The sequence below is a fragment of the Oryx dammah genome, unplaced genomic scaffold, assembly GCF_014754425.2.
Source record: "Oryx dammah isolate SB20612 unplaced genomic scaffold, SCBI_Odam_1.1 HiC_scaffold_22, whole genome shotgun sequence".
In the NCBI taxonomy this organism is placed as follows: Eukaryota; Metazoa; Chordata; class Mammalia; order Artiodactyla; family Bovidae; genus Oryx; species Oryx dammah.
In genome coordinates, this window is record NW_024070206.1 from 40,545,935 (window position 1) to 40,570,798 (window position 24,864).

Below are 24,864 nucleotides of genomic sequence, written 5' to 3' on the forward strand. Positions count from 1 at the left end.
GAGTTGGACACGACTGAGCGACTGAACTGAACACTGTTTATGTTACTACAGCTTTATCACCATGCTAACAGCTACATGACCCCTGTTTTCTCAAGAAATGATGCCAAGCCATACTGATGCCAAGCCATACTGATGCCAAGTCATACTGATGCGGTTAGCTTACAGAAATCTAAATGCAGGAACTGAGAGTGGAAATTTTTAAGTGATAATGAAAGCAATGCAAGAGTCAGAGATTCTCCATTCAGTTTGCACTGGTTATGGACCAATGGTTATTAAATTGTGAGACACAGATGCGTATTAGAGGCAGCTTTAATTCAACTAAAGTTGTAAACAAATCTGGGCAATGTGCATTTTTCAAAACTTTTGGCCACTCAGAAAATTTAAAAAATGACAATGCTCTCATATTCTATAATCTGATGTTTCATGAACAAATTTGGGGGCGGGGGAGGCGGTCACACAGCATATGAGGTCTTGGTTGCCAGAACAGCGCCCCCTACAGTGGAAGCACACTTTTAACCCCAGATGGGAACCAGGGATGTCCCAAACACACTTTTTCTTTAATCAAAGAAAACTGAACACATTTATCTATGGTCCCAAAAGTTAAAAAGTAACTGATATCTCATTAAGATTTAGAACACAGAACACATTACTGTAGCATAATGTATTCAGCATCCAATAAGTTATAAAAATTTATCAAATTTACTGATAATGATCTGCCTCATTAATACGTGTATTTCATTGTATGTAAAATTATCTCAACTTTAAAATGCACTAGGTATTAATCCTAAAAAACACCAAGAATACTACTTTATGATGGAATAATATCACTATATATTAGAAAGCTTCCAAGAATGAAATTGGCTTTGCTTTGAAGCAGCACCTTTCTTCATAACCTAAGTAAGCATGACCAAATTTGACATGTTTTACAAAGAAATTTTGCTTTAGGAAGCTATGCCAAAATTCTTTCTGTGAGATTATATTAGTATGAATGACATAAGGGTCTCTTTAAAATTTTAACTACCTAAGAAGTTCACATTTTACTTCAACAAAAATGGTATGTGCAATGGTATCAAAATTACCAAGACAAATTCTAACATGAATTGTACTTCAAAAAGGAGTAGACAAATAAATTAGAAGGTACAGTTACCAAAAACACCACTCCCCCAATATATTACAATGGTGCATTGAAGGACTGAGCTTAGAGAGGTAGTGAGGACTTGTATTAAACAGATTAACTTCTAGTATTTTTGATAGTAAATATCTCCCCCAAACAGTATGTCATACGGACCTAGGTCTTCCAATAGATCCACAACTGATATATCCTACATGGATAAACGGACCTCTTTCCTAAGGCTTCAGCTGTCTTTTAAATAAAGGAAACCAAAGATACAATGAATGCTGCTGCTAAGTTGCTTCAGTCGTGTCCAACTCTGTGCGACCCCACAGACGGCAGCCCACCAGGCTCCCCCGTCCCTGGGATTCTCCAGGCAAGAATACTGGAGTGGGTTGCCATTTCCTTCTCCAATGCATGAAAGTGAAAAATTAAAGTGAAGTCGCTCAGTCGTGTCCGACTCTCAGCAACCCCATGGACTGCAGCCTACCAGGCTCCTCCATCCATTGGATTTTCCAGGCAAGAGTACTGGAGTGGGGTGCCATTGCCTTCTCTGACAATAAATGCTAGCCACCTATAATGTTGTTTTAAAAAGTCACCATCACAAACACTTTTTTAGAGGATGAGACTGAATATATGCAACTATTTAAAACAAAACAGTGGAGTGAAATACACTGAAATATTAAAAATCATTGTTTTCAGAGAGGCTGATATAAACTCTTGAGCTGGAATTTTTCCAGTACTTTCCAAATTTTCTGTAATAAACATTTATTGTTTTTATGATGGGAAAGCGTTTTAGGAATAAAAGGCAAAGAGAAACTTTAAACTCTGCATACAAACTTACTCAGCAGTTTCCAACTATATGATGAAGAATGGGGGCAAAGTAAAAAGCACTGAATTTTAGAGTTTAAACAGATCTCATAAACCATTAGGTTTGATATCTGCATTTTGAAGATGAGGGGGAAAAGAGGTTTATATTACACAACTTCAAACCAAAAGTTCTAAAACCCATAACTCTCTGGTTCATTATTCTAATCCAAACTTCATACTCACTGAAGGCTAATCAAGATAAATATCCAAGTTGGATGTAAATCTGTACATTGAGTCTGGCTGTAACTCTTTTAACATTTTTGTAATTATGCTTACAATGGTATTTTTAATCTGTGATTTTTTATAAGATTAAGAAAGTACACTGAAATGTTATCAGGGCTAAGTAGTTTTAATATATTCATTTTAATGTAATTATTTTAATATATTTTTCAAATTTCCTTTGAAGATAATATTAATACCTCAGTGCTTCAGTGTTCTCATTCATAAAACAGTATCCACCTCATATAGTCACAAATATAGGATTAGTACCTAGAACTGCACCTTCACAAAGAGTAAATGCAAGTATTCATTATAATAATAAAATTATAAATTGTCTCCTTAGAATGGCGTTTAACTGCAGTATCAGGTTTCAGGTTAGACACTGGTCATTTTTCACCCATATGATGTATGGAAAATGTTTCCTTTATTCAGGATTGGGATATTTCATGCAAGAGGCCAAAGATTTTTGGTAATCTAAATAAAAACTAATAAGCTCTTAGAGGCTGTGAAGACAACCTATTTTCTGACGGATACTAAGTAGGGATGGGGCAGGATCTCCACGTGTGTAGGCATTCTCAGTAGTTTACATCACTATGTTGGACTTTTCTGTTAACTATTTCTTAGGGGAAAATTCTTCCCTCTGAATCTGCTGTCTTATGTATTGCCCTTCAAAGAATGCCTGGTGATTCCAGTGATGTTACTTTGTGACCAGATTGTTATGTACAACTTACTTGGGTTGTCATTAAAGTGGACAAGATCCAAGATCAATTATCCCAGTGAATGATTTTCCAGAAACAGGTGACCCCCATTACTCCTGGGCCTCACCAGCTTGGAGGAAACACTGCCCTTTCCCTCTGCTCCAAGCTCCAATACAGACACAAATGCCTCACCACTGCTACCTGGCCCAGGAAGAGAGGGAAGTGACCTTCCTGTTTCCACAGCAGCACCCTTAGTCACTGTGTGTTGTTCCAACCTCCTGCTTCCACTTCGGAGCTTAGAATATTTAAGCAAATGCTCTCATCTTGAGGAGGGCACATGCCAAGATGTGGTTTATTTCTTCAATTCCTATCAGTGATCCACCTTCAAAGTAGACTGCCATTTGAGGGGGGAGGGCACCCATATCATTTATCTTATTAGAGTGGAACTATTATATACATATTTAATAAATATAACTTCTCCATTTTATCTATCTGTATCTTTTAAGCAATCTTTATCAGTCACTATAAACAGGATTTTCTGGTGCAATAGGAACGTTCTGTATCTGCACTATCCAACAGAGGACCAAAGAGCCACAGGTGGCTACTAATCATCTGAAATATGGCTAATACTGATAACAAATTTTATTCAACTGTAATTAAACATCACTGTGGCTAGTGGCTACTGGGTAGTGCAGCTCCTTATCTCTTTACATTTCACCTCAACTCCATGTGTGTCTCCAATTCATTTTTCTTCCTTAAATTTCATTTCATCCCCCTCTCTTCACTGTATCTACCTTTCAGTTCAGTTCAGTAGCTCAGTCGTGTCCGACTCTCTGCGACCCCATGAATCGCAGCACGCCAGGCCTCCCTGTCCATCACCATCTCCCGGAGTTCACTCAGACTCACATCCATCGAGTCCGTGATGCCATCCAGCCATCTCATCCTCGGTCGTCCCCTTCTCCTCCTGCCAGCAGCAGGGTCTTTTCCAATGAGTCAACTCTTCGCATGAGGTGGCCAAAGTACTGGAGTTTCAGCTTCAGCATCATTCCTTCCAAAAAAATCCCAGGGTTGATCTCCTTCAGAATGGACTGGTTGGATCTCCTTGCAGTCCAAGGGACTCTCAAGAGTCTTCTCTAACACCACACTTCAAAAGCATCAATTTTTTGGCGCTCAGCCTTCTTCACAGTCCAACTCTCACATCCATACATGACTATTGGAAAAACCATAGCCTTGACTAGACGGACCTTAGTCGGCAAAGTAATGCCTCTGCTTTTGAATATACTATCTAGGTTGGTCCTAACTTTTTTTCCAAGGAGTAAGCATCTTTTAATTTCATGGCTGCAGTCACCATCTGCAGTGATTTTGAAGCCCCCAAAAATAAAGTCGGACATTGTTTCTACTGTTTCCCCATTATATTTGTGTAATATATATATATATACATCTTTATTATATGATATCATAAAGATAGACTATGCTAGGTTTTATAGTTCCTTTATTATATTTTAATATATATTAACTTTTCTGTAAGTTCTAGGAGGTGGGAAAAGCTGCCTCTCATTCTAACATCTTAAAAAAAAGAAATCTACTCTGCTTTTATTTTCTCTACAGAAGAGAGTGAAAATCTAAATCAGGCAAGAAATAATGTGAATATCACACTTTAATTATGCCCAAGTCTCCTAACAGAATCAATTATATTCCAAACCAACTTCATTTCTGAGTCAATTACATCTCAGATATCACGAAGAACTACCAACAGGGTGCATGCCAGCATTATTGTACCTAATTTTAAAAAAAGGTTAACCCTGGAGAAGGAAATGGCAACCCACTCCAGTATGCTTGCCTAGAAAATCCCATGGACAGAGGAGCCTGGCAGGCTACAGTCCATGGGGTTGCAAAGAGTCGGATACAACTGAACGACTTCACTTGACTTGACTAGACTCTAAAAACAACAGAGAAGTAAGTATGGGGCAGGTAAGTCCAAATCTCAAAAAAAGAATGAATATATTATTTAAAAGAACTTAGGAATCCAGTTGCAATCATGGAGATGCGAAGAATATAACTAGGAATATAAACACTTGCTTTTTGAGAGCTCACACTAGATATAAAAACACTGCAGACATTGTATACTCTTTTTACAGTATCTCAGTAAATAAAACATAAATTCACTGGTTAAATGATAAAACAGATATAAACTAGCTAGAAAACCTCCAAGTCTCTTTGTTTTGGGGCTGAAACTTCTGGGGCACTTACTATATGCTAAGCAGTTTAAGCATCACCTACTCGTTTAAATCCTGTAATAATCATATAAAGCAGGTATAATTATTATCTTTTATAGACAAGGAAACTGAGGTAGAGAAAGATCAAATGATTTGCCATATGCCACTCAGCTAGTGAGTGGTGAAGCCAGATTCTTAACTCAGGTAATCCGGTTCCAGAGTCCCTACTCTTCAGCACAGAGCTAAAGTGCCTGGCTATGCGTTCACTGATCCAAGACCAAGCTGATTAACTGGGGAAAACGTCTAATCACAGGCATATGTTTCTAGCCTAGCCTTATCTCTCAAAACAGATAAAAATACTTTTATTTGTAATTTAAAATATATCCTTAAGAAATTTGCAATAGAAACAAGCCAAAACAGGAAGTAACAAAAGTAAAGTGTTTTTAAGAAAAACTCTTACAGACTGAAACCGTGACTCAGTAATACAGACACATGTATTTTAAAAACTAATTACATAAGAATCTGACAAACAACTCCAAGATTAACAACATCGGCTGATGTTCAAAAAAGTTTGAAATAGTCCCCAAATTAGCATGAGCAAAAAAATGCCAGAGCTACATTGTCAAAAATATACTCCACCAAAAAAAAAAAAAAAAAAAACACCCTCAGAGCTAGAAGTTTATATGCAGCCAAAAAAGATCCGAAGTGAAGGGAATGGTCTTTCTCAAAGGAAAGCAGGGTGTTTGCTTTGATATCCCTGCTGCATCAGTAACAGAAGTACAGGAAAAGTGGCATGATTCACAGCTGGCAGCTTTCTGTGGCCACAGAGCAACCAGAGCTAGAAGGTCCACGGGAAGGATATTGCAACTTCCGAGGACAGTGGGAAGGCAATTGAGGCTTCAGGGGACAGCGCGAGGGCAACCGAGGTGTCAGGGGAAAGTGAGAAAGAAGCTTCAGAGGACAGCAATCAGGAGGTGGCAACAAAAGTAACAGATTCCAAAACCAAGTCCAGAAGCAGAGTTTTAATAAAGCATTTGGACAGTAACTTGAAGTAGAGGATTTATTTGGCAAAAACAGAACTATGTTCAGCAATGTGGAACTGAACATTATTTTACATACAAAGTTAAAAGCACATTTCCTGACCACTTGCCCAGTCCCCATCTCTTCGAGAGAGAAAAGCTTCATCTAAATTATTTCTGACTGATGACTGTCATTTATAACTTTATTGCTACTTCCATTTGGGTATTCCTTTGGAAAAGGTGTATGGATTCATTACATATTCTAATGTATTGTTTATAAGATAAAGTCAAGCATGTATCTGCTGATACTTTTTAAGTTGACCTGTCTTTATACTTAGAAATCTCTCTTAATAGTAGGCTTCCCTGGTGGCTCAGACGGTAAAGACTCTCCTGCAATGCAGGATCCCTGGGTCGGGAAGATCCCCCGGAGAAGGAAACCCACTCCAGTAATCTTGCCTGGAGAATTCCATGAACAGAGGAGCCTGGCAGGCTACAGTCCATGGGGTTGCAAAGAGTCAGGCATGACTGAGCAACTCTCACTCACTATCACTCAAAAAAGCTCTAAGTTATTTATGCTAAAATAATATTTTATTTATTGGAATTAACTTCAACATTCTTTAAAGAATAAAAAAAAGACATCTAATTATTTACTTTGCTTACTGAAGTGATCTTTTCTCAGAGCTCATTATTTTCATCAAACATGTACTTTCAAATACCTATTTATTTGTACAATTCCTAAACCCACAGATTAGGAAAAATAATCTAAAAGCAGAGAGAGAAAATGCTTTAAGCACTAACTGCAAGCAATAAAACATATAAGAAGCTAACCTACAAAGAACACATATGAAAGTTTCTTAAAAAAGCAGACAGTAGCAGATTAAGCAGTATTTAACATTTACATTAAACAGTTTCAAATACTCCTATAAATTTCACCAAGCTCTACAGGCAGGACTATTTTCCAGTTATTAGACATTTATAATGCAGATTCTCCTATGTGTCACTTTAACAAGCAACCTTGTTAAAGGTTAAAGGAGTCCTTGGGGACTCCCGGCAGCACGGGGAGGGTCCAAGGACCACCGTGACTAAAGGGGTACTGGGTGGCGTGGCTCCTGTGCTGGGAAAACAGGCAACGCTCCAGTCAGGTCTGGGCTGACTGGGCAAACTCGCAGAACTCTTGGTGCTAACATCTCCTCGGATGCCGATTCCCTATCCACCTGCCCCAGGGTTGTAGCATCTGTGAACTGGCCAACTAAAAGCCAGTATTAAATCTCTTTTTTCAACAGAGATCAATAAAACACTGACAAAACTCTCCACTCCCCCCATTAGAGAACCATGCTGTGAGGGAGAATAAGTACAACAGAAACAGCAACATCAACAAAAACCCAAGGGACTATTAAAGGAAACAGAAATGAGGAAAAATGATGAGAAAAGATAAACAATGTGGCATAAAGATCCAAGAGAGTCAATATATGTAACAGGGAATTTAAGGAGAAACTATGGAGAAGGCAATGGCACCCCACTCCAGGACTCTTGCCTGGAGAATCCCATGGGTGGAGGAGCCTGGTAGGCTGCAGTCAATGGGGTCGCTAAGAGTCACACATGAATGAGCGACTTCACTTTCTCTTTTCACCTTCATGCATTGGAGAAGGAAATGGCAACCCACTCCAGTGTTCTTGCCTGGAGAATCCCAGGGACGGGGGGGCCTGGTGGGCTGCCGTCTATGGGGTCACACAGAGTCGGACACGACTGAAGCGACTTAGCAGCAGCAGCAGCAGCATGGCAGCTCAGATGGTAAAGAATCCACCTGCAATGCAGGAGATGCAGGTTCAATCCCCAGGTGGGGAAGATCCCCTGGAGGAGGGCACGGCAACCCACTCCAGTATTCTTGCCTGGAGAATCCCAGGGACAGAGGAGCCTGGCAGGGTCCATGGAGTCACAAAGAGTTGGGCATGACTAAACAACACGTTAATAAAAAATTAACAAAAATAAATGGCAACATACATTTTTCTGATAAAAGGGTACAGCAATTCTGATAAAAGGGTACAGCAATGTCAAGCCAAATTAATAAAAGGCCAATATCCTAGATATGTGATAGTCAAAGTGTTAAATGTGCAGGAGAAAAGAAAAAAAGAAAACACGGAAACTAGGCCAAATGAAAAAAGAAAGTGACCCAAGAATTCTACATTCAGCCAAGCACTCATATGTGAGCAGAAAGGAAAGCCACTCACAGACATACCAAGACTTGCACTATTTTTGCTATTCGTCAAGATTTCCACATCTGTCCTTTTTTTGACACAGTTGACTGGAATAGCTTTTCAAGTAAATTTTTAAATGACAAATAATATACGAACAATGTAATAAAATTAAAAAATAAGAAAAATGATTTTCTACAGACCACTGAAAAGAAACTGGTTAGTAAAGAACAAAGAGAAAAGAGGGAGAAAACTAAACAGAGAGCTATTCTTTCAGAGTAAGTAATTTCATTATCAACAGTAGGTTGTGGTTTTTTACTCATAATTCTGGATTTTTGGTAAAATCTACATTTTCCCCAGGAATGTATGTGAATGTATACACACACACACACACACACAAATATATAAACATATAAATGAACAAAAACTTTTGTGAAATTTCCTAAACAAAAGTATATAATAAATTTCTAGCTACTGTTCAGAAAATGGAGATTACTAGTCTCAAAACCATGTGCTCCCTTCACATCAGAAACATTATTTAAGCAGAGGCTATCTTTTGAGAAGTGTGCTAAAATAATTTCCAGCACTGGGTAAATTAGATGATCTCCAAACCAAACATCAATCTATTACTACAACTATCATTTTTCAAAGCAAAAAAATTTAAAAAATGCACAAAGGACTTCTCCAAAGAAGACAAATAAATCACTGACAAGCATATGAAAAGATGCTCAATATGACTATCAGAAAAACACAAAGCAAAACCACAATGAGATACCATTTCATGCTCATTAGAATGGCTATTGAGCAACAAAAACAGAAACAAATGTTGACAAGGGATGTGGAGAAAGGGGAGCTCTGTGCATTGTTGGTAGGAATGCAAAAGAGTTGTGGCCATCATAGATGGTATAGTATGGTGATTTCTCAGAATAATGGAAAACAAAATTACATGATTCGGCAATCCCACTCCTGGGTACATCCCCAGGAGATGTGAAATCAGGGACTCAAAGAGATATCTGCTATGAATCCATGTTCACAGCAGCATTATTCACAACAGCTAAAAGGCGGAAGCTACTAGTGTTCACTGATGGACAACTGGTGGTCCAGTGGTTAAGAGACCACCCGCCAATGCAGGGGACACAGGTTCAGTCCCTGGTCTGGGAAGATCCCACATGCTGCGAGACAACTAATTCTGTGCGCCACGACTACTGAAGTTCATGTGCCCTAGAGCCTGTGCCTTGCAACGAGAAGCCACTGCAATGACAAGCCCCACTCACTGCAACCAGAAAAAGCCCTCAAGCAGCAATGAACACCCAGCGCAGCCAAAAATAAAAAAAAAATTCTGGCCTATAACGTGGACGAACCTAGAGAATATAATGCTAAGTGATATGAAAGTGAAAGTGGTAGTTGTTCAGTCATGTCCAACTCTGTGAGACCCCAGGTACTGGAGCCTGGCAGCCTCTCTGCCCATGGGATCCTCCAGGCAAGAATACTGGAGTGGGTTGCCATGCCCTTCTCTAGGGGATCTTCCCACCCCAGGGATTAAACCTGGGTCTCCTGCACTGCAGGCCAATTCTTCTACCATGTGAGGCACCTGGAAGCCCCTGCCGTCATAAAGACAAGTATTGCATGATTGAACTGTGGTGTTGGAGAAGACTCTTGAGAGTCCTTTGGACTGCAAGGAGATCCAACCAGTCCATTCTGAAGGAGATCAACCCTGGGATTTCTTCAGAAGGAATGATGCTAAAGCTGAAACTCCAATACTTTGGCCACCTCATGCGAAGAGTTGACTCACTGGAAAAGACTGTGATGCTGGGAGGGATTGGGGGCAGGAGGAGAAGGGGACGACAGAGGATGAGATGGCTGGATGGCGTCGCGGACTCGATGGACGTGAGTCTGAGTGAACTCCGGGAGCTGGTGATGGACAGGGAGGCCTGGCGTGCTGTGATTCATGGGGTCGTAAAGAGTCAGACACGACTGAGCGAATGAACTGAACTGAACTCTTATATATCCAGCATAGACTTATTCATAGAGTCAGTTTGTCAGGGGTGGTAGGGAATGGGGAGTTAATGGGTATAGCTTCAGTTCTGCTACATGAAAACAATTCTGCAGGCTGGCTACAAAAGAACATGAATATACCTAACAGTACTGAACCGCACACTTTTAAAAATGGTTAAGATGGTCAACTGTATATTTATCTTACAATATTTTTAAGTGTAAAAGAAAAAAAACTATACCATTACTTTAACTGCTCCCAGAATTTGTCCCACTAAAGATTTTTCTTGGTATTATGCAATTTAAAGGATCTGGTAGTAGGGCAAAAGCAAAAAAAAAAAAAAATTATGTAAAATAATGGCTTTTGGTATTTATTGCCAACTGTCTTTCACAAAGAATGAGTGATACATGAATTTACATCAACAGTGTAAGAGACCCACTCCCATCTCCCCCTGTCATTGCACACGATGCCATTTCCTTTTCTTAAACTTGTAGCTAAGATGAGCATGAAAATCGTATCATGTATTACTTTTTCATTTTCCCCCTACTTCTAAGAATTTATGAAACCATGATCACAGATAAGCATATTCTTAAACTGGAAAAAATAAATGCTAAACAGCAGGCAGCTGGCTATAGAAATACTTCTTTAAAACAGAATATGATCTAGATATTAAAATGAGAATATCTGTAATCATAGGAAAATGTTTACAGTACATGTGTAAAAAGGGCAATGTATAAAAATGTCATACATGCTAATACAATGACTGACCCCATCTTCCAAATCTTGTCAAGGGTTATTTCAGGAGGAATGAGACTTTAGGTGATATCTGTGCTTACCAATAGTTTCTGAACTATGAGGAGCATGTACTACTCATACAATCTTTTTTTAAAGAACTAGTATTTATTGACCCCTCAAGCTAGTTCTCTAGTTTAATATCTTTTAGTCAATGCCAGAATCATTCCCACCATGGTTTTCAATCTCACTTATCACTGATTCCTCTTACTCCTCTGATCCAATTAACAAATTATGGTGATTCAATTGTTCCCCTCACCTGCCCATTCCTTTATTTTCTCATTGCTATCATCAACAATGGTTTAGGCCTTCATTACCCATAATATAAAATTTCCAGTAAAGTCCTATCTGGTTTCCCTATCGCAAATCTCTTGCCATTCTAATCCACTTGGCAACTGCAACCGGGTTTCCAAACACTGCTAATGCTATAAGTCCTCTCTGGCCTCTGGGCTGTTATAACCAACCATCTGCTCAGCCAGCCATTCAGTGCCCGTCACAATTTGATTCCAACCTACTTTTCAATCTCATCTCCCTCCTAATTCTCAGCTGCTACAGTAACAACCAATAATTGTAGCAGCTGTCAGTTGTTGAGCACTTTACTACACACAGGGTGCTAACTGCTTTATATGCATGAATTCCATAATCACAGTGCTTCTCTTGAAGGGTATTACTAGTATGAGTTCTATTCCACAAAGGAGTTAACAAGCAGAGAGCAAACAGAGTTTAATTCCTCTTTTTACATAAGTGAACAAACGTAGACAAGGACCGATTTCACTGGTAGCTACAGTTCTTCCACCAGGTAGCACTGTGATGCTTAAAAATTCAGCACTTATGGATTGCTGAGTATTACTGTTCGTTATTCATGTTTTCTAATATATCATTAAAGTGTTATTCTACTAAAGACAAAAAGTAAACACGTAAAATAATTTTAAATTCCAAAACGGTCTTTCATTTTTTGTTCAAAATTCTCAGCTGCAGTTCTAGAATCCATAGTCCTTTAACACAAAACCCCTTTTTAAAAAAGTACTGGGCTTATACTAATATGACTTAAAAATTAACTTATTTTCTGCTGAATATAATTTTCTTCAAAAACCTCAAGTATCTTTAATCATTTTATCAAAGCATCATTCTTTCTGATTTAATTACAAAAGAAATCACAAATTTAAAATACAAATTTAAAATTTCTTGCAAACTACATTCATACTAGCATTCATTCCGGAGAAGGCGATGGCACCACACTCCAGTACTCTTGCCTGGAAAATCCCATGGACAGAGGAGCCTGGTAGGCTGCGGTCCATGGGGTCGCGAAGAGTCAGACACGACTGAGCAACTTCCCTTTCACTTTTCACTTTCATGCATTGGAGAAGGAAATGGCAACCCATTCCAGTGTTCTTGCCTGGAGAATCCCCAGGGACGGGGGAGCCTGGTGGGCAGCTGTCTATGGGGTCACACAGAGTCGGACACGACTGAAGTGACTTAGCAGCAGTAGCAGCGTTCATTCATTCATCATTTGATGGCCAACTACCATTTTACTCACTCAACAGAAACACCTACCTACTAGAAGAAAAACTATTGCTCCAAACCCTTAAGATACAGCAATAAACATGAAAAATAAAGTTCTTCCTCTCTTGGTACTCACATTCCAGTCAGGTACAGATATTAAGTATATAATAGGTTTTAAATTTCAAACAGTGGTTTAAGTTCCACGAAGAAAAAACAACATATCAGCAATGTAATCAGGAGAAGGGTAGGTGGAATTTAATGAGACAAGGTTCTAAGGAGGTGATACAGGAATGAAGAAAAAGGAAACAAGTTCCCAGGTGGTGCTAGTGGTGAAGAATCCACCTGCCAATGCAGGTTAGACATGAGATGTGGGTTTGATCCCTGGACTGGGAAGACCCCCTGCAGGAGGGCATGGCAAGCCACTCCAGTATTCTTGCCTGGAGAATCCCATGAACGGAGCAGCCTAGCAGGCTGCAGTCCATAGTGTCTCACAGAGTCTGACACAACTGAAGCAACTTAGCACGAAAGTAAAGATCAGGAGACAGCACTGCAGCCACTTTGTTAGCAATTGGCAAAGCAAAAGCCCTGGCGTGAAAACTTGCTTCATCTTCTTAAACTGATGCCCCTGAGATGGTTACAAGATGAAGTTAACAGAGACTCGACACTAGGCATCTCACAGGCCATGTATGCGTCTAAGATCCAAAAGTGTAATAGGAAGCATTGGAGAGTTTTACACGGGGGTCTGATGAGACCTGTTTTCCTCTTAAAAGACCAACCTATCTCCTGTGATGCAGAGAGTTAAAAGAGGATGCAGGAACCTCAGCTGTTAAAACAATAGAGGCAACAGACATCAGTGTGGTCTGGCAGGAGTTATGAAACATATATTATTACTTCTATTTAATTAGACACAAAAGGTCTTCCATTTACATAACAAACTGAACTCCACTTCCTCCCCAAAAGTCACTAAAATAATAAAACAAGCTATCAAGGCAGAAACCCACCAGGAAAAAAAAGGAACCACAGTATACAGATGTCCTGGAAGTTTTAGAAAAGAGAAAAAAAAAGAAACAAGGGATAATGACCAAGGGTAATATAATTCATCCTGAGGAATTTTGGACATTCTGAGAACTCTGAGGCACCAAGCTCCTTGAAATGTAATGGTGGGCCTTGTTTTGACAATGAAGACCAAATAGATATATCTTTCCATCAATCTGTTAAAACTCATCCCATAGAGCCAACAGATGAGGGATAAGAAAGCCGAAGATACGAGTCACACAGATAAGAGTGAGGCCCTGCTCTGAACACAGATGTCCTATGTTAGCTACTGAGCAAATTTGAACCATTTTGTCTAGAGAAAAGCCATGGCCCAGAAGAGAAGACCTGTACAGATTAACGATTATCTGAGAATCATCAAAGACAGTGACCTAATATAATCTTACTGAAAGTCTTTAACATGAATGAGCAAGTTCATCTTTAGGAATTTATCACAAGAGGTAAGTGAGTAGGGAGTTAATGAAAGAGATGTTCACTTTCCCTGAAAGTCCAGTGGCTGGGACTCAGTGCTTTCATTGCTCAGGGCCTGGGTTCAATCCCTGGTCAGGGAACTAAGATCCCACAGGACTTGCAGTATGGCCAGAAAAAATAATGTCCACTGCAATACTGTTTATAGTATCAAACAAATGGAAACAATTAGTCATAAAGAACAGATATATCCATACATTAAAAAAGAAAATAGTCACATGATAAGATGCATATATCACATGAAAACGATAACACACAAAATACATGGACCCAACACATAAGGCTAACAAGCTTTTGCTTATGTAGCTTTTTTTCCCATGATGAAAACAGCTTACTGGAATAGTTATCAGAAATAATTAAAAGATTACATAATCCTTGAAAAATAGATATATTAACCATAACAAAGTTTTAAACTTAATGATATTTTTATCTCAAAAAATAATCTAATTTTAGACACTAGTAACATTTGCTTCTTTAAAAATTCATATAGCTCCATCGTATTAATTTTAAATTTAAGTGAAATCAGTATGATGTCAATGGAAAGACAAAGTATAAAGAAATAACTAAAGATTCCATAAGCAGTTCTCCATATTCTTACTACTATGCCCTTGAATGATACTTGTAATTTGATAATCAGTAAATAACAATCAAAAAGCTACATGCAAACACTTTTAGCATTTTAAAATGTTTAATTTTGCATCTTTAGTCCTATATATTTAAAATATTCTTATTTCCTATATTGAGAGATTTAAGTGTTTCTAATCACTAAATGTGTCATGCAAAACAAAATTTACCTTTATGCACTTTTAAAAAATGGAAATTAAACTTTTTGGAAAGCAAAAAATTTTATAAAAGCAAGCACTCTTGAAAACGCCAAGTAAATTTAAGAAACATCTACTTAGGATGATGTCATTTGAAATATTAATTATAAATAAAGGCAAATACAAATAAGATAGTAAGAGGGAAGAAGAATTCATAAGCACAATAATCATTAGAAAAGATTAGACAAGAAAAATAACAAAAAGTAATAAAAAACAAAAATCTACCATGTAATTAAATGTGTAAAACAAATAGGCCAGCAGAACAGAAAAATGACTACATTCACAAATATACATGTATACAGAAATAAATATGACCAAAATTATATTTTACAATATAGCAAAACAGACTATCATTAGATGACTAATCATTAATCAATGACAAGGGGACAATTACTATCACTTTCAAATAGTTAGTTATATCCCTATATCATATATATCATGAACAAAAAGTCCTATAGGATAAAATTATTAGGAAAAAAACTACAGAAAACTTATACAGTATTTTTATAATTATGAAAATTGAGGAGGCAATCCTCTAACTATATCCAAAAAGCCTAGAATTTATAAAGGCAAAGACAATTTGTCATGGAACCATAAACCTAGAACCAAAGTTAAAGAGATACAGGAAATTAGCAGAAATGAAGTGGCTAACAAATATTTTAAAATGACCAACCTAAGCAAACCAAAAAAATATTTTTAACCTATCAGATATATAAAAAAATTTTTAATATTTTTATGTGTTTCATTTTTTAAGTTTTTATTGAATTTGTTACAATATTGTTTCTGTTTTCTGTTTTGTTTTTTTGGCCAGGAGGCATGTGAGATCCTAAGTTTCCTAAGTCTTAACCACTGGACCATCTGATTTTGTATCAGATATGCAAAAATTTTAAAGATCACTGACTTCAGTACTGGATGAGGCTGTGCAGGAAAAGATGTACTCACACTTCAAGGAGTTGAAAAAAGCAAAATCAACATTTAACCAGTCACTCTTCTTGACCCAGCTATTCTATTCTACTTCTGAGACTCAATCCTACAGATATATACTAGCACAACTAAACAAACCTGCATTAACAGGATGTCCTCTGTAATACTAGCTGTAATGCACAAAACTAATAAAAGCACCTCAATGGGTACAATCTGACACCATGAGGGAAAGACTTAAACAAATAATATTCATACCATGAATATTATTCCCTCATTTTAAAAAATCAGGTAAATCTGAATATACTGATAAAAGACTGCAAAGGATAAACACTACCCTCTCTGACAGCTTTCCCACCCTGACTTCTAAAACTTGGAACTGTGATTTGATTTCTCCTTTTAAGAGCCATCAAACCATGATTTCCAATTTTCTATGGAAGTCTACCAATTTAAAATTGATCAATGTATCACGAGATAAATAGGTACTTAATAAAAGCCTGTTTCTTTAAATACCATCTGTATCATGAAAAGAAAAGTTACCTGCTTTAATAACCAGCTATAGTTACAAGTTTAAAAAATGATTCATAATTTCCAAAAAAATTTTTAAACACTTCATGTTTTCATTCATTACAAATGTTTTAATACTGGCTTCCTTAAGAAATATGAAACAGCCAATTCCTGAGCCAATACTTTAAATTTATATCCCCTCTTCTTTTTAACAGCAATTACGGACATGTCAATACCTGGTCAATCACACTTAATGTTCAAGGATGCCTGACAAGTGAAAACTATGTGCTGCTGATATGGTCTAAATCCTGACCACTCAGCCTCAACTTCAAAGGAATGCCATCTATTTGGCACAAAACATGTCTAAAAAACTCAAATTATTTTCACATCTTCTGAAAACAGAATCACCTAGTTATAAATGATAATTTACAAAGAGTGCTACAAAACAACTTCCTAGTTTATTAGAAATCTAAATATTTTTTACTTCTAAGAAACATCTGACATAGTTTAGGTGGTTTATGATAACAAAAATCTAGTTATTCTAAAACACAACAAAAAAGTTCCTAGAACACCTTATTTTGAGAAAAGTGACTACCAGCTGCTGCTATAATCTTACACTGATGCAAAAACTGGATGCAAAATTTTCATTTTGGAGGCAGATTGCTTGGGTTCTAAACAATTCACTACCTCTTTACAACCTTAAACAAATTATTTAATCTCCTTCATTTCCTCTATTTATAAAATTCGTGTTTCCTGCTACACAGGATTAAATTAGTTGATATGCGTGAAGTGCTTAGAATAGTACCTCACATATGGTAAATTTCACTGCCATTATTATCATCAGCCTCACTACCTGTAATTGTCATGAAATTTGGCTTCCTGGAAGACACTGGGATAAGAGGGGGTTAGGTCGGATGGTATCTGATCATTTTTCTATACATTTTGAACATAAATGCTATTTTGTAACCAGTGATATATAACCAGTTTAAGTGGGAAAGCAGTATGAAGTGGAATAATGAAGTTTCAGTCTTCAATTTTCAAAAACATGAGACAATTCAGGCTTTGGAGTTTGATATTTATTTTTAGCAGGAAGAATATGCTAAGGTTGATGACATCATTAGAAGATACGCCCATGTCCAATACCTGCAACAGAAGCTCAATAGAAGTTAAACAAAGCATACCAAAGACTAGAGACAAAAATTACATGTCATTACTTACCCTTAATTCTGCTAAGAGTAAAACAAGTAACAGTGTGTTTAAGACTGAGGTTCCATCACAAGATCAAAAACCGGTAAGTTAATTATCAAACTTATTTTTTAGAAAATTCTATCTGTTATATCTAAAACTGGGCAACCTCTCTAAAGGTGAGCAAAATACCAACAACTATGCTTTGACTGTGTATGTGTGAGCAGAGGAGGGGCAGACTGGAAAACGGTAATGCTACACAGTGCTGACAATACGGGGTGGGAGAGCTCTGATGCTGGTACGTAGTCAACTGCAATCACAGGTGGCAATGGGAATCATCTTTGGCACAATTAGGGACTGCTGAAACAAGAACTAAACTCTAATAAATAAAAGCAACTTAACAGATGCAGCATCATAACATACCTAGAAATTTAAAGAGGACTGTCTTTAAAAAGGGATCCAGATATTTGACATTAGAAATTCTATGTATTATTAGAAAAAGAAATTACTATAGCAGCAAACAATTTTAACAAGAACTAATCAAATTAAAGATTCTGTTAAATAAAATGAAGTCTGGTTCATTCCCTACCCCTGACAATGACTACTCTGCTCAAAGGAAATTTGAGTTTCTTCTTTCAACCCCTGTACCTCCAGACTTCTTGTCAACAGTATCAATCATCTCTCAATTTAAAGAAGCAATAACCTTCTACTTAAGGGGGCGTCCAACCCGAGTGTGGAGTAGAAATACGTTAAGATTCAAGAATGGAATAATGAAGTAACCTGAAGACTACCTTCCTAAGCAAAACTGATAAAACTGCTCAGGAACAGGGAAACTGGGGACCAGTATACCCTTAACAAAAAGTCTTTATTTCGTATACCCAAAAGACTGCATGTACTCAGAACAGGAATTAAGTCCAACCATAATTTACTGTAGCTAAGACCAGACTTTATACTAACTGCTATTTTCCCATTATTTTTGTTATTAAGGATAAGGGTTTAAACGCATAAGATGAATTACTGTTACTGGAATTTCACATGAGTAATTTAAAAACACAACCAATTTTTGCTCATTCCAAATCTCTAAATTTTCTTAGGCAGACTGAGTTGGTTCAAGTAAAAAACCAATTAATGTAGCTTAATTGGAGTAGCTTACCTGGGCCATTGTCTAAGGGGGTCTATGTTCAAAAAGTGCAAAACGTGCAGGAATATTAAGCTATTTTAAAGTTCCTACCAAAAATAAATTTAATAAACAAGCACTAAATAAGGAAAAGGTTACGCACTTCCAATTTATGCTCTTTCTCTGCAAGGGCTTCCTTTTGACAACGAAGAAAATCTGCTAACATTCGAGTGAGCTGCTTCCTATCATCTATTTCAGCCGCCAACCTGCCGTTGTAGTCTGCCAGCAACATACAAGCATCCTCTACCATTTTAGAAAGTCTTTCTCCAGATTCTTTATCTAAGAAAAGCACAGGATAACACAAGTATTACACAACAAAAAATGCCATATGCTGTTTCCTTACCCTATCCCCCTGAAAAGTTCAGCTCAGACTTGCTCTTCTTACCTGTGATTTTATCTAGAAGGGATACTTCTTGAACTTCAACAGGCAAAGAAGCTATCCTTTGATGAACTGCTGCATCACCAGAAGCTGCATTTTCTAGATCTTGCAATGCTCTAACGAGATCTAGAGTCTAAAAAGTTATACAACTTTAGAACCAAGATTAGTGAAGCTTAAACAAATATAAAAGACCTAAAATTCATTCATATTCCTTAATCTGACTATTCAACTATTAAAATGATGTGATTCATTTGTAAGCCAAATATATACAGTGGTAAGGGGTCACAAAGAGACACGACTGAGCGACTGAACTGAACTGAACTGAAGAGGGAAGGCAGGCTGTAACTTCAACCTGGAGAATACAAGTTTTATGAATGACATATTCATTGTAGTATCATTATACTATTACATAAGAATTTCTAGTATTAAATTAGATATTGGGGGTGGAAAACACAAATCATCATCTATCATAACACACAAGAGCCCCCCAAATTCCATCTCCCAATGAAGTAATTAAAGCATAAGAGAAATGCACTTTTGGAATATGTATGTTCACATATGATACCTTCAATTATTCTATGGTTTGTTACTAAGATCATTAAAATGTTACAAAGTTCCATATATCTGGTGACTTATATTTATATAATGCTTAATCAGCATTTTAACATCAATATTTTTGTTGCACTGTTTTCATACCAGCTGTAATTAGGAGGGATGGGCAAGTATTTGCTGATTAACATCCCTAAATTATTCCAAAGAAAACTGAGTAAATTTTCTTTTTCCTAGTCTCCATTCCCATCCACATCTTTTTTACTTTTTTTCATCTCTAAGCCTAGATTCTGGAACACTAAGAAATTACACACATACATGAAAAGTGTAGGATATTATTAACTCTGTATATATTCAGATGACACTGCCAGCCAGTTTCGAAATTTTCTTTAAGTTATCCCCTTACAAAATATGTTATTACTGGGGTCTAGCATACAGCAAATAATCAAAGGTTAGAATGAATGGAACCTAGTAAGAAATATACTATCCCCAGTGTGCCTTTAATTCACTACTGTTTTTAAAATCCAAATATTAAAAAAAAATTATTTTGTTATATTTCCCCACTACAATGAAAGTGAGCTTAACAGCAATGACATGACAAGGAAGCTTGTTTCTCATGATGCCCCAAATAACTTACATTACTATTATTTTTTAATCAGACTTAGAAAGTTCTAAAATTTTCTGGATTTCTAAGAAGAAACCTGGCTTTATGGTTTTGAGAATGTATGCATGCTTTAATTACAAACTACTCTCATTACACCTTCACACTCCTACATGAAGAAAGCAAACGGAAACAGCTTCCTGACAGAGGAGAATGAAATGATTAGATCCTATAAAGAGAAATCTTTGCCATTCTGAACCATTGAGAATTAAGCAATACAACTAACCAGAAAATGGTCATTATAAAGCCAAAAGCAACTGCACTGTATACAACAAGTACTAGGGAAGAGTCACGTCAGAAACTCCTAGAAGTACAACTTAGGTTACTCTTTCATCAGGGAGAATAGGAAAAAGTCAGATCCTTTAATTAAAACTGGAGTAAAATACTGTTCTTGGAGTGAGTTTCAGTCCAGGTCTCCAAGTCCATGGAGCACTTAAGTTCTTATTACTCTACAGGATACTAATTCCTGCAAACCACCTCTGCTTCCAGACAAAGCTCAGCAGGAACCACATTCTGGCTCACACACTGAGTTACGTTTCTGTACCATTTGCAGCCCATGAAGATATTTACCTTGTTTTAAGAGTATGGCTATGTCTTCATTTTCTCCTTTAAAATTCTATCTGTCCCTCCTATATGTTTGAAACATAGAAGGAGGAAGCTTTAAGACTCAATGTCCACATAATTAAGGTAAAAATGTCTTTTTGGAATCATCTGATGGTTAGAAAATGCTATACTGTACCAACCTGGGAGGACACGGAGTATTAAGATAATGATTCTAATTCATCTGTTTTTACCATGGAACTACATGGTTCCATATGGTTCCATAGAACTATATGAATACATACTTGTTAACTCTAACATGCATTTTTACATGTTTAAAAGCAAAAATACTTTAAAAGATTGTTTATCTCTAGGCATGGAATTTTTAGCATACTTAAATCAAACAATAAAATAGTTTACATTTTATTTAAAAAAAAAACAACTGTTGAAATGGTAGATATCTCACCAGATCTAATCATACCTGGCAATCAAATACTTTTTATGTGAAATATAATTGCCTAATATACAACGCACATTAAACATTAAGTGGTTAATCAGAAAATAAGACTTATTCACACAGCTTGTTTCCTGTACCCAGAATTATAATAAGTCAATTTACAGAAATAAAATAGCAAAATTAGTAAAGCTTGATGGCTACATGAAATACTAGAAATATAACTCCCTCAACAGAGCAAAACTGCTACCTGTGGTGGTTCACTTGGAGATCCTAGAGAGGAACAGTTTTCATTCTCATCCACCTTTATCTGCTCATACGTTCGCTTCCTAGGCTTCTTGTCACCATCTGAGTTGAAAGAACATTTGACTTTTAATGAGAGAACACCTTTCAATGAAGAGATAATGATAAAAGATTATATACTTACACAGAGCTTGCTTAAGTTGTTCTAATACATCATTTTCATAAACAGACCTTTCTTCCCAAATAGATAGCACTCTTCCAAGGTGCTTCTTACAACTTTCATCAGTTTCACTAAAGAGAAGATAAAAATATTAACAGTAAAATGCACAGTGCCACTGCAAAGATAATGGTGATTTTAAATATGATGGTTACCCATTCCCTGAAAAAAGCTGCCCAAATGTTCACCGAGTTTCACTATGTGACCAGCAGTTCAAGGGTGAAGTGACCAAGACAGACATACTCTCTGCTTCCCTTAAAGAACTTAGAGACACACTAGTAAGCAAAAAATTACAAAAGAATGATGAAAAAGCGCTAGTGCTTGTGACAAGGGATCATCAAGAAAGTGCCTCTAACCTCATGGGAGTGGAACATAAAGCTAAGGAAGACTGCTAATCGGTGATTCTGAAGCTTATTTAACAAATATTTACTGACCAATGTATGATCTCCAACACTGGAGATACAGATGGAGATTTATGGCAGCTCTGATTTGTAAGAGCCACAAAAGAGAACAGAGCGTTAGAGCTGGGTTTCACAGAGACATGGCCCACTTCAAGAGAGATCAGGAAAGGTATGGGAGGAACAGTATTTGAAGAAATGATAGGTTTATTCTGAATTCTGAAGACTGGACACACAGAAGTGGGAAACAGCCTACTCCCACCCACTTCCCACCACCTTCACCACTCCCGCTGGAGACTGAACCTCTATCATCTCTTGCCTGGATTTCTGCAACAGCCTTTTCATTGGTTTCCCAGGCTCTACTCCTTCATCCTATTCTCTACTAATGTAAATCACTTCATACTGCTCTCAGTCCTCTGAGAACCACTAAAAAGCAAAGACTTTATTTACCCTGGGCCACAAACTGGGCATATTCTACTTCCTGGCTACCTCTTAGACCACATTTCCTAAATACAAATCTTGCTGATCCTCAAATATGCCCAGCACATGGCTCTCTCACTGTGTCTGCCTCGAGTTTTCTCTACCCAGGATCCTTCCCTGCTAGATAGTCAAATGGCCTGTTTTATCCCTCCCTTCAGTCTCTGCTCCCCCAAACTGTCAATCCTTACCTCATGAAATAACTGCGTGTCATCACACTCTCTAGCTCCTTCCCTGCTTTATGTTTCTTCGTAGTACTTATCTTTTTTTTTTGACATTTTTAGATATATTCAGTTGTATTATTCTGTTACCCACTGAAATTTAAGCTCCACTAGAACAGAACTTTATAGTTCATTCACGTATCCTCACTGACCAGCACAAAGTAGATGGCCAATAAATATTTTATGGAATTTTAGGAAGAGGCAATAAATTAAAAAAAGCCCAAGCCAGAAAGAACTAAAAGGTCAGTTAACTTAAACTACATAAACTATAGTGTGTGGGGGGGGTGAGGGGGGGTGAGGAGGTGGAGAAATGTGAGCAGGAGTCTGAAGAAGTACACTGGGCCAGGGAGGAACACCTGAAGCTTTACTCAGCACTTCCGACCTGATCTCTAGAGAAACGAGAACCACTCAAAGACAAAAGACTGTTATAGTCAGTTCTACAACTATGGCTACAGTTTCCTAGATGGATTAAACAATACTGGAGGGTACTGCAATTATACAAAAATGACATTATGGTAACTGGAATGACAGGAAGTCTAAGAACCAAGAGAACTATATGTACTATATGGGATACAGCGAGTGAAGGAGAAAGGACAGCGGATATACTATAAATCACGGGTATCACAGAGAGTTCACGATAACACCTAATTTCTCACAGGGGCATCAGGATAGATAAGTTGCCATTCATCAAGAAAGTGAACCTAGAGAAGGAGCAAGTTTGACAGGGAGGAAGGATATTGTAAATTCAATAACAGACATAGTTAAGTCTCAGATGTGTGGAAGCATACAACTAGAAATCAATAGGCAACTGGATATACCTACAAGACTAAAAGGAAAAACACTGCACTGGAGCAAAGATTATCAGCTTTTAGGGTGTGGATAATAACTAAACATATGAAATGTATGAAATCACCCAGAGGGCTAGTAATGAATATGACACCAGGAGGCCTTGGACTGAATTCTAAGAAACACCAGCACCTGAAAAGATGGTAATAGACAGTATCTAAATTGAAGGATAAATAATATTAATTTAAGAAAGCAACATACGGCAGTGTTTCACACTCTGTAATTCTTTTAAAAAATACATCTGCTGTGACTAAACTTCAGGGCATATGGTGAATATAGTTTCATCCTTAAATCATTCATTCAACACAGATCATCATTCACCACTGAATTCTACAAATTAGGCTGATGTAACTGCCTACCCCAATGTTTACAAAGTAATCTACCAAATATTTGCACATAATATTTGGAAATAAGCATTTTAAAAGCACAGACTTCTACCTTCAGAATTTTTCTATAGCAAAATTTTCAACAGGTTTGTGATTATTTTAAATATTCTGTATTATCAAAGCATTTAAAAATGTTGTGACATATACCCACACCAGAAAATCATTATATGCAATACGACAGAAAGGGGTAAGTTTTTCCAGAAATATTAGTTGGAAGATTGATCATTATAAGCACACAAATTTTCAATTCAACACACTTATTCATTCTTAATAAACTTCATTTCAATATGGCAGTTGCTTTTGGTCACTTAAGAAACAGGTGAACTCCAAATGTCCACCTGAGCAAAACCTTTTCCTTCATACAAGTATTTAACACATTTATAAATGCCATCATTGGTAAGTCTTCTCAAATGAAAACTTCAAAGAAATACAGCTTATTTTTTTATTGTAATGTCTTAAGAGAAGTTTTAGCAAAAGGACATATTAGACATTTATAACAGATTACCTAGTAGCCAAAACAATGATCATACCTTGAAACATGCTTAAAAGCCTCCACTATAACGGGTGCAAAATCTTTTGTAAACTCTGGCCCCTTCCTTTTGCTGTTTTGAATGACATCATTAGCTAGGTAGAGAAAAGTAAGCTTCCTGTTCGGTTTGGCTGGAAAAAAAAAAAAAAATCTAATTAAAATACCCTCAACTTAAACTGAGACAAACTTTCTCAATACCTGAAATTAAGCAGTTTGAGA

General features: G+C 37.1%; 1 protein-coding gene across 2 annotated transcripts in view; it reads right to left on the bottom strand.

Moving 5' to 3' along the window:
• Nucleotides 1–24,864, bottom strand: part of RPRD1A (regulation of nuclear pre-mRNA domain containing 1A) — a 69,175-nt gene that overhangs the window by 16,913 nt on the left and 27,398 nt on the right. Inside the window, exons 2-7 of one of the 2 annotated variants that reach the window (XM_040264871.1) lie at nucleotides 24,647–24,776; nucleotides 21,756–21,862; nucleotides 21,579–21,676; nucleotides 19,131–19,257; nucleotides 18,849–19,024; nucleotides 14,307–17,526 (exon numbers count right to left, since the gene is read on the bottom strand). In XM_040264871.1, coding sequence (XP_040120805.1) covers nucleotides 17,407–17,526; nucleotides 18,849–19,024; nucleotides 19,131–19,257; nucleotides 21,579–21,676; nucleotides 21,756–21,862; nucleotides 24,647–24,776 — 758 coding nt within the window. In that variant the 3' untranslated portion in view covers nucleotides 14,307–17,406. Of the gene's footprint in view, nucleotides 1–14,306; nucleotides 17,527–18,848; nucleotides 19,025–19,130; nucleotides 19,258–21,578; nucleotides 21,677–21,755; nucleotides 21,863–24,646; nucleotides 24,777–24,864 lie in introns of those variants that run through there. The other variant, XM_040264870.1, reaches the window with a different exon arrangement.